The following is an 11567-nucleotide window of genomic DNA, read 5'->3' as shown; positions in this document are numbered from 1 at the left end:
AAGGTTCTGGGTTGATTCACCTTGACTCTGGATACACTGCAGTGTATTTATCCACATTTAAAATACAAACCCAAGAATGTTTTATACATTGGCTAAATTTATTTTAAGCACAAAATAAACAGTAATGTTTGGGAAAAAAATTTCCTAGGACATTATATAGAACTGTACTGAACTGAACTGAGGACATTATAACTGAGCATACCTCTATATCTCATTGTTGCCTCCCCAAAACCTTTCTCAGCGCCCCTTTCACCTCCTTATTCCTTAAGGTGTAGATGAGTGGATTCAACATGGGAGTCACCAGGTTGTAGAAGAGGGTGAGAAACTTGCCTTGGTCTTGGGAAGAGCTGTTTCCTGGCTGCATATACATGTAGATGATGCTCCCATAGAACAAGGAGACCACAGTGAGGTGGGAGCTACAGGTATTGAAGGCCTTCCGGCGCCCAGCAGCTGACTTGATCCTCAGCACAGCTGCTGCGATGTAGCCATAGGAGACAAGAATAAGAGTGAGGGGCAGTAGCACAATGAGAATGGCAAAGGTGAAGGCCAGCATTTCCACTGCGCGAGAGTCCACACAAGCCATCTTGATCAGTGCCGGCATTTCACAGAGGAAATGGTTAACTCGTCGCTGACCACATCTGGAGAGGGTCATTGTCAGTGGGGCCATGACGATGGCATTGACCAGTCCACTTCCCCAGGCCACAGCCACCAGTCGTAAGCACAGCTGGGGGTGCATAATGACCGTATAATGCAAGGGCTTGCAGACCGCAGCGTAGCGGTCATATGCCATGACTGCCAGAAGGATGCACTCGACTCCTCCAACAGAAAGGAAAGAGAAAAGCTGGACAACACAGCCCGCATAGCTGATGGTCTTATCAGGGCCCCAGAGGTTAACCAGCATCTGGGGGATACAGCTAGTACTGAAGCAGAGATCTAAAAAGGAAAGATTTGCCAGAAAGAAGTACATTGGTGTATGAAGTCGAGAGTCTAATATGCACACAAGGATTATGGCTGAATTTCCCAGGACAGCCACTGAATACAGAGTAAAATTTACTATGAAGAGCACCATCTCCAGCTTGGGACGATCAGAGAAGCCCATTAAGATAAAATCGTACTCTGAGCTGTCATTGGATTTTTCCATTGCCTTCTTTTCATATCATCTGTATAACTGGTAAGAATGAAATAAAGAATACTTAATTTTTATTTTCTGAAAACCACTGAAAATCAGGATTTTTAAGGAACATGTAAGACATCAAGTCTCGCAACCCATTCAATATTTGAATAGCTTCTGCCCAGCCACATAATTTGTTTATCATTTGTTCAAACACATAGGCAGATTATTTCATTGTTGGAAAATTCAGAACTAGAATCAACAGCTTTTTATCAAGTAGAAAATTTCCCCTTATTCATAAGACAAAGTATTTTAATCTTATTGAACATACATGTTATCTTAATATCTCTTAATATGACCATCATTAAAATATTTTAAACGAATTGCCACACCTAATTTTTCTTTAGGCCAAAGCATTCAGTTTCCTTCAACAGTTCTTATAACAAGGTTATCAGGTTTATTATCACCCTAGTAGATCTTCCAAATACCCTAAATGTTGACAATGACCTTCTGGAAATCTGACAACCAGAACTAATCTCGGTATCCAAGACATGATTTGAAAATCACAAAAAAACTGCCTACCATGATCTGGACTGTTATAATCTTATTAATGTTGTTTAAGTATGTATTTACCTCATATTGTCATCATTTTCACTTAGATTATTATTGCATCTACTAAACATCCCAGTTCTTCCCATGAAATGCTGTCAACTCAGATCTCTATCATTAATTTCTTTGAAAGAAATAGAATTCTGCAATCTAGATTTCTAGGGTCAGAGAGGATATTCTATCCAGTAACAAAATGACAACTTTGGGTATAATCTGTCTTCTCTTAGGCTTTTAGAAACATCAGAACAACATGGTTATCTTACAGAAGAAAAGTGCATGGCAATCAGGATGAATGGAGAAAAAAGGAAAGATAGTGAGGTCCATAAAGAGTAACTTTAAAAAGTAAATTAAAAAAAAAAAGATTGACTCTAATATGGCTAAGAAGAATAAAGAGAGTTCTGGATTCATAAAAGACAGATTTTTATTTGGAATGAAGACCATTAGGGTAATAATGAAACTAAATATCACAATTATTTTCTTAAACAAGTACAATTGAAAGAAAATTTAAATTGAGTATATTTACTTTAAGTATGAAAGTAACTTCTTTCTTCTGATTTCTTGTTAAAAATGCCAATATTTTCTTCTTGATGATTATGAAGAAAAATAAAATTTTGATTTGTTTAAAAAAATAAAAACTGCTAAAAGTAAAATTTTAAGAGTCCCTAAACTTCCAGAATTGATTAGCTATCTGAAATCTCAAAATCTATGTCTACCATAATTTTTTTTCTACCACAATTTGTAATGCCATTATCTAGTGTTATTATCATATAAACTGTATACCCTCTGTTAGGGAAGTAGGGTAACCTTTTTAAAAAATATTATCTAAAGAGTTCCTGGAAAGACTGTATCCACAGAAGAATAAAATGAGGAATTTAATTATTCTGTGACATCAAACACATGCTTACCTAAGAATATAGAAATGTTGAATTTTTTAAAAAAATTTTAGTTGGGTGATTTCTGAGGAATTTCCATGAGAAGGATACAAGTGTGAAAAAAACAGAACACTGGGCACAGAAGAAAACACACCTCAAATTCTTAGTCCTGTTGATTCTTTGACAACTTAGGCATAAATAACAAGAGTAAAATTATTAAATGAATATTATAAAATATCTAGATTGCTGTGTGATTTAGGGGATCAAGACAATTAATAATAATATATTCAACTAGTAAGTTTGAAAAAAATAAAGGAAAGTAGTGTGTATCATAGTCACAAATATTTTTATTTTCTGAGAAAAAACTTATCTTTGGTGAAAACTTATCAACTTCAAAGTTATTATAACAAATTTATTTTCCACAGCCAAATACAGTATACCAAAGTGAAAGAAAGAAAATTTTTCTTAATTTTTCCTAGTCATTTAGGCTTACCTGTTTTCAGCTTTCCCAAGTGATCTAGGGAAACCACATTTTAATATTTTTTTTCCCCTGGTTGGGATTTGTTTTCTGGGATTTTGTGGAGATTGTGCAGTTAATATAGGTAGAAAGTAACAATAGGGTGATATGAGACTAATGCACCAGAAATCATATAGAAGTGGTTACAAAGATCTTAATTTTGTCAAGAAAGGGGATGACAATTGAGCTCCGAACTGTCTCCCATGCATTAGAGTCTAGTTTCCTCCTGAAGATAAGAGTTGTAAAGGCTGTGTTAATTCCTTTTCTTATAATTTGAGTAAAGTGATGGAGTAATGGTATATCACTGCCTCATAGAAAAGGCAAAGTGGAATAAGTGACATGCGGTAGTTAAATTATGGAGAAAAGAGGCAATTGAAATAGAAAATAGCATTAGCATTTCTTCTGTCTGCCTGCCATTTGGGCCAAATACCCAGCCTGCAGGAGGCCTTCAGGAGCTGTCAGCTAAAGCCCCAGAAGATAAGCAGTGCAGCTGAGGACACTCTTGTAGACCCAGATTGAAAAAACAAAAACAAAAACAAACCAACCGGAGGACTAATTTCTTAGCACCAAAAATGGTGCCTGAAAGCAGGCATAACATACTTTCTTCTTGAGATCATGGGGACTGAACACTCCTTTGGGTAATTAGCTGGGCTGCCAAAGGGAATAGAGTTTATTCTTAGGGGAAATCTTGCAATAACATCAGATGATTGAGAATCAAAACTCTTAGGTTCTTTTCTTGCTTTCTGGCTTCGGCCACAGTTGTCCATATCCTCATGATTTGAACCTTTATTTCTGTGGAAAAGTATTCCTGGTATTTGGTGGGGCAAAAAAATCAAGCTTGGCAACACAGTGCAAATATGAACAGCTTTTGGAAATCTTTTTATTCCTAAATTGAAATGAGACTTAGTCTTTTGTCTAAGGAAAGAATTTGAAAGTCTGTTTTTTCTCTATTTTAATCAGTTTTTTAAAAGATAATACAAAAAAACATATTATGTTTCTTTTTGTCACTTGACTTATAACCTTTATTTTTACTTAGATTGGTAAAGTTACTAGAATAGAATAAATATAGAATAAATATATGAGATTTGTTTGAATGATGTTCTTTTAATTGTATTCAAAGGAAACATGGAAACCACATTGATTATCTCTTGGAGAAGATAAAACTGTGGCTCCCCCCACTCCAAACCTCCAAAATGATACCATCATCTCCACAATCAGTGAAATGAAAGCCTAATCAATTCCACTAAGGGTGGTGCAAAACCTGAGAAAAAGCACTAATCATAGTCACCGATGTGACCCATTAGAGCTTATATATTTTCCCCAACCTGAAGTTATTTAAAACTCGGTGGTGGTGGCAGTGGTTTAGTCACAGCATGGGTCATAGCTTCATTGAGTTCTGCAAGCCCCTTTGCCATGACCGGACAGTGATACCTGAAGGGGAACCTCTATACTTAAATCAGTTCAGTTCAGTTCAGTTGCTCAGTCGTGTCTCACTCCCCACAACTCCATGAATCGCAGCACCCCAGGCCTCCCTGTCCATCACCAACTCCCAGAGTTTACTGAAACTCATGTCCATCGAGTCAGTGATGCCATCCAGCCATCTCATCCTCTGTCGTCCCCTTCTCCTCCTGCCCCCAATCCCTCCCAGCATCAGGGACTTTTCCAATGAGTCAACTCTTCACATGAGGTGAGCAAATTAATGGAGTTTCAGCTTCAGCATCAGTCCTTCCAATGAACACCCAGGACTGATCTCCTTTAGGATGGACTGGCTGGATCTCCTTGCAGTCCAAGGGACTCTCAAGAGTCTTTGTCAACACCACAGTTCACAAGCATCAGTTCTTCAGCTCTCAGCTTTCTTCACAGTCCAACTCTCACATCCATACACGACTACTGGAAAAACCATAGCTTTGACTAGATGGACCTTTGTTGGCAATGTAATGTCTCTGTTTTTTAATATGCTATCTAGGTTGGTCATAACTTTCCTTCCAAGAAGTAAGCGTGTCTTAATTTCATGGCTGCAATCACCATCTGCAGTGATTTTGGAACCCAAAAAAATAAAGTCTGACACTGTTTCCACTGTTTCCCCATCTATTTCCCATGAAGTGATGCCATGATCTTAGTTTTCTGAATGTTGAGCTTTAAGCCAACTTTTTCACTCTCCTCTTTCACTTTCATCAAGAGGCTCTTTAGTTCCTCTTCACTTTCTGCCATAAGGGTGGTGTCATCTGCATATCTGAGGTTATTGATATTTCTCCCAGCAATCTTGATTCCAGCTTCTGCTTCTTCCAGCCCAGCATTTCTCATGATGTACTCTGCATATAAGTTAAATAAGCAGAGTGACAATATACAGCCTTGATGCACTCCTTTTCCTATTTGGAAGCAGTCTGTTTTTCCATGTCCAATTCTACTTAAGTAACTACAATCAAAACAATAAGATATTATTTTTCTCTGATTATATTGCAAATACTTTTCAGCTTGGTGACATTCAGAGTTTGTGAAGATATAAGAAAATGGCACTCAAACGTAGTATTTGCTTTAAATTTTTGAAGGATGATTTTGCCAAATTACAGGTCTTTGACTCATTACTTTCACTTCATGGGATTAGCCATTAGGATTATCTTTATAAGTATACATAAAGTTCTATGTAGCAATTACATTGTAGCTAAAAAAGGAAACAGACTAAATGTCCATTGGCTGAATAGTGGTTAAATAAATGTTTGCAGAGTAGTAAAGTAACAGAAAAATCACATACACAAAAAACCCTGGTGTGTTTTATTGATATGGTCGACAAAATAAAATATTTAAGTATATTTAAGTATATTCTGTATTAAATATTTTAAACATATGTATTAACTATATTGACCATACTAAAATTATATTAAATTTAAATTACATTTAAAACAATATATTTAAATTAATAAAAGTAATAAACTATAATCACATTAAGTATATAAAATAAACTTTTCAAAGTTTCAAAATTTCAGATATAGTGCATTCCCATTTCTATGGTTTACATAAATATTCAAAGATAATTAGAGAGCTTGAAGGGAGTGGATTTTCAGTCTTCTAAATTAAAAAAAAATTAACATAACCATATAAAAATGTAACATATAGCCACGAGTAAATGTTACCTTAACATTTAAAAGAGTTAAACAAAATTGTGGAAGTGAATAAAAGCAATTTGACTGCAGTTTAATATTTAGGTTAGTCTCTAGGACAATTGTAACCTCCCAAAGAATACAAATGTTTGCATCACATCCATAAAGCATAAAAATTATTACAAACAGTTGCAGACATGTGGTATAGAGCCCATGATTTTGCCTTTTAAGACAGGATCACATTGATCCAGAGCTCTGCAGCTGCCAAGTTTTCTGACCCACATTAATGTAACCACATAATTAAATTCATCACTTCATTATTTCCTCACAATACCAGAAATTTGGTAGGATTTAAATAATTTTTACTGTTTCACAGATTGACATCTAGATAGAGAAAACATCTGATTTTCAAAGTCAAAGCAGAAAAATGATTTGTAGAACTGAGACCAAAAATCTATTACACTAGAGACTTTCATTTCCCTGTAAATTAAACTTCACTTTGATTCTATAAGCTCAAATGGAACTTGTAAACAAAAAATATTTTTACACAGATGGTTAGGTTTAAAAAAAAAAAAATTAGCTTGATTTCTTTCTTGGTATTTTTCAAGGTAAGTGTGTGTGAATAAATTTGGGAAAATGTTAGATGTAATAGTACATTGCTTTCTATGTTTAAATATTTTGCAGTTGTTTATATGAACATAAAATTGATAAATCCAAACCAAGAAGAAATGCAGGCTTTTGTTTGAGTCATTTGCTTTCTTCTTGTCTTCTAAATGAAAAGAAAATGTAACCTGCCAATTATTTCACTGAACAAATGACTTATTTGTCTTAACAGTTATGTTCTAAAGGAGATCAGGAAGAAAAGATAAAATTATAGATTGAAAAAAGTAAAGAATGTGAAATGTTTGGATCTATTGAGAAAAGTAATTTCTCTTAGGCCATTTCTATTTTCTTGTAATATTCAAACATGGCTACATTCACTCATGTGTTTCCCTCTGGATGATTATGGAAAATCTGAAGGGATTCTTAAGGTCATGACAAGGTCAATGAGTAATATTTAAAACTATAGCAAGAGGGAGAGCGATTTTCAACTTCTGCTGCTCTTTACACAAGTTGGAAGGAAAACAAGACCCTAGAGATCTCATTATAATGACAGAATTGAACTACTGATAATCATGATCTTGTTTTCTCTATGTCCACAGGGATTCAACTCTTTGAAGAGTAGAGCTGATTAACATGCTCTCCCCATGCTGTATGCAGTTATTAAAAAGTTTCAAATGAGTTTCATTATCACTCACAAAATGGAGCAGTCTCTAGGGTTTTAGAGGAGAATCAGTCAGTTAAGGACCGATGGCAGTGGAAAGCTAACGTGACTCAGCTCCCATCACTGTTGTGTTCCCTTTGCTTTACAAATGCCTCTAAGAGCTACCCAGCAGCCCTGAGGATTTACCCAACAACATCATGCACTCCATCAGATCTCAACTTTCCCAACATAAGTAGAATAATGATCCCTTTGCTTTTAAATGGCATTTTGTTGAGCAGGGATTTAATGGGAGTTTCTAGGAGGCCTGTTCTCTGATCAGTGACTTTTTGTTCTTTTGTGCTTTATCTTCAGCAGCAATTCCCATAAAAACTCCTAATGCAGAATTACTCCAGGGATTCAGTAAACTTTTATTTATCAAACATGTTTACAGGCATTGTGAAAGACAATTTGTATATGAATAAACATTATGTTATCTGTCTTTGAGGATTTCACAAGGAAAGTAAGGAGGATGATAAAGAAAAGTTACAACACTGTGTCAAAATTACCACCCTATTCAAGACAGAGAAAGAGATGAATATTGTGTTATTGGTTCTATTGTACTTCTTGATTGCACACTATTTTTCCACTCTACAATATATTTATTTCTCATTAAGCATTGTGTTTACTGTTGTATTCCCAGTGCCTAGCAAAGTTAGTGCTTGGTCATTAATCAGTAATTGTCAATTATGTCAGTCAATCTATAAGATGATAGTAAATATAACATGCTGAAGACTTGCAGTCTTTTACAATGAACATTTTGGGAAAAAAAGGTATAGGTAATTTTTAAAGGAATAGGCTGTAAGGGCAAAAAGGTACTAGCTTGCTTCACCAATTAGAATAATAAAGAATGCACTGAATAAATCATTACAGTAAAGAATTTACTTCTGGTGAGAATGGATGTTAGTTGCCTATGAGGGTTTGAACAACAGAGTGTCGAAGGATATCAGAGTTGTTTATTGCTGCGAGGTCCTGGGCAAACCTACACCTCTAGTCCTAGGTTTTCTCACCAGTGAAATAGGGGTGTTAACGTGGGTTAGTGTAGGAATGAGGCCTTGACCATGTAATCTTCTGTTATGGGCTTTATGACTTGAAAGACCTTTTAACTTATAGGGTATTGACTAATTCTAGGAAGAGGTATGAAGGATCTATTTGAATCTTGATGGGAGGTGTGCTATGAATTCTGCCAACATCAGTTGGAGATTTTTCCCATAAAGTAGGTGGCAGCTGATTTCATTAGGGACAAATGAACAGTGCTTCCAAAATCAGTTCCAATCCTGTCAGAGACTGAACAAATAAAAGATGTCTAAAAGTTATTTAATTCACCTGGTTGATTACTTTGATGACAAGTGTCCATTTCTAGAACTTTTTCCCCTTTTGAGAGAAAGAAATTTTGGCATGATACTTCTCTTAGAAATCTCAGCCTAATAAATGGATAGGGTGGACGTAAGAGTCTGTATCTCTCTAAAGGCCTAAGCTAAAGGAAATAAGTTCAGAGATACAAATCTCGAGGTTCATTGGAGATCTCTACTGTGTGAAATTTCTCAGTTCTCCCAGTCAGGGGCTGTTTTATTGTAGTGAGGCTGAGCACCCAGAGTGTGGCTCCAGATGAATTAGGACTAGAAGAGATTCATCCTCAATCAGGAATAATGTTTTCTAAGTTAATGTTTAAGGGGACTTCCCTGGTTGCTCAGTCAGTAAAGAGTCTGCCTGCAATGCAGGAGACACAAGTTAGATACCTGAATTAGGAAGATCCCATGGAGAAGGAAATGGCAACCCACTCCAGTATTCTTGCTTGGGAAATCCCATGGACAGAGGAGCCTGGTGGGGTACAATCCATGGGGTCACAAGAGTTGGACACGACTTTGTGACTAAAGGATTGGGAAGAGCACCTAAAGTTCTTTGGAACACTGTCTTTGAGAATTGGGAGGACTTTGGAAAGGTGAGCAGAGGTCTAAAGTTTGCAACAGTATTGAATAGCAGAAACTAGGAGGATTTAGTTTCACTTAGGAGGCTTCATTTACTGTAATTAAAAATTTTGATCATCTTTCTTGTAGTTGACTCATCTAGAGTATGAAAAAGCTGGTTTGCCAGATTAACTAAATCTGGATTGGACACAGTTTCTTATTCTATCTTGGTCCCCTTTTGACAAGACAGGAGAGTCCCAGTTCATCTATTAATAAACATAGAGTTAAGAGCTACCTGAGCAGAATGAACATCTGAAGGAATATCAGAATCTTCAATAAAAATACTGTGAAGTCCACTATAATATTCATAACCAGGTTCATCAGATTTTTTTGTGCAAACCTTCTCCCATCAACAAAGTTGAAAAAGCCAATCATTTGATGAAGCTGCCTAGCATTTGCCCAAGCCTGAGTATATAAATTAGTGGACTGATCTCCCGGTTGTAATTCTAGAAACCTTTTGGAATTTTCCCAGTTAGTGAGTTTCCATTCAATGCTGGGCCTAGCCTTCACTGCATATACACTAGCTGATACTAAGTCAGAGAACTCAGATTGATAGATTTGAATGACTGTATTAAATTCCTCAGCAAATCTGTGAGACTATTTGGTTTCTTTAGGAAAATCCTTGACTTCAGCTCAAAGTTGAGCTTTAGTTCTGAAAATATAGGAAACTGTTTAGCTTCTGGATCCTCAGAAGGCTTACATTTAAAGGGACAGGTTCTGATAATTCAGAGGAAAGGGGAGTGTGGAGAGTTTCAGAAAAAGGGGAAGTTTTGGTGACAGAATTATTGTGGGGGACTTGAGGATATAGTGAAGGCACAGGTATCATAGAAGGGAAGGAAGATAATGATGCCATAAGTGGAGCCTGAGACAAAGAAGGCAAGCTAGAAGAGCCTGAGCCTGCCTGAGCCATTTTATTTTTCCTTAGTCATTTCTTTGCCTTCGTTAATTTTAAAATCCTACTTTGCAAAGAGGCAATTTTAGACTACAGATTTGAGGGAAACCTTGAAATATCAGTTAAAATAACTATTCCATTCAGTTCTGGAAATTTACTGTGTTATCATAGGCCAATTCAGTTTTGAGGAAACTAAATTTAGGGATTTCAAAAGTCCCCCATAATGACCATTGATATTCCAAATTGCCTTTGGTCATGTCTGTCCACTTAGTTACAAATGTGTGGAAGGAAAGACCACAGTTAGGTCAGGGTGCCTGTTCTGTTCCATTCAGTTCAGTCACTCAGTCGTATCTGACTGTGACCCCATGGACTGAGGCACGCCAGGCTTTTCTGTCCATTGCCAACTCCCAGAGCTTCCTCAAACTCAAGTCCATCGAGTCAGTGATGCCATCCAACCATCTCATCCTCTGACTCCCTTCTCCTCCCACCTTCAATCTTTCCCAGCATCAGGGACTTTTCCAATGTGTCAGTTCTTCGAATCAGTTGGCCAAAGTACTGGAGTTTCAGCTTCAGCATCAGTCCTTACAATGAATATTTCAGGACTGATTTCCTTTTGGATTGACTGGTTTGATCTCCTTGCAGTCCAAAGGACTCTCAAGAGTCTTCTCCAACACCACAGTTCAAAAGCATCAATTCTTTGGCACTCAGCTTCCTTTGTAATCCAACTCTCATATCCATGCATGACTACTGGGAAAACCATAGCTTTGACTAGACAGACCTTTATCAGCAAAGCAATGTCTCTGCTTTTTAATATGCTGCCCAGATTTGTCATAGCTTTCTTCCGAGGAGCAGGTGTCTTTTAATTTCATGGCTGCAGTCACCAACTGCAGTAATTTTGGAGCCCAAGAAAAGAAAGTTTCTCACTGTTTCCATTGTTTCCCCATCTATTTCCATGAAGTGATCGGACCGGATGCCATGATATTAGTTTTCTGAATGTTGAGTTTTAAGCCAGCTTTTAAGAATCCGTCTTCATTGTGGGAGACCTGGGTTTGATCCCTGGGTTGGGAAGATCTGCCGGAGAAGGGAAAGTCTACCCACTCCAGTATTCTGGCCTGGAGAATTTAATGGACTGTATAGTCCACGGGGTCACAAAGAGTCGGACACGACTGAGTGATTTTCACTTCACTTCATTTTCATTTTC

General features: G+C 36.8%; 1 protein-coding gene across 1 annotated transcript; it reads right to left on the bottom strand.

The window, feature by feature from the left end:
• Positions 1–211: 211 nt before the first annotated feature.
• On the bottom strand, positions 212–1141 carry LOC136151113 (putative olfactory receptor 2W6). The gene has a single exon (XM_065912047.1). It carries the CDS (start codon positions 1139–1141, stop codon positions 212–214), a length of 930 nt encoding a protein of 309 aa, XP_065768119.1.
• Between the last annotated feature and the right edge of the window lie 10426 nt (positions 1142–11567).

The sequence above is a fragment of the Muntiacus reevesi genome, chromosome 20, assembly GCF_963930625.1.
Source record: "Muntiacus reevesi chromosome 20, mMunRee1.1, whole genome shotgun sequence".
Classification (NCBI taxonomy): domain Eukaryota; kingdom Metazoa; phylum Chordata; class Mammalia; order Artiodactyla; family Cervidae; genus Muntiacus; species Muntiacus reevesi.
The sequence above is the reverse complement of the archived record's forward strand: the minus strand, read 5'-3'. Positions and strand labels throughout refer to the sequence as shown.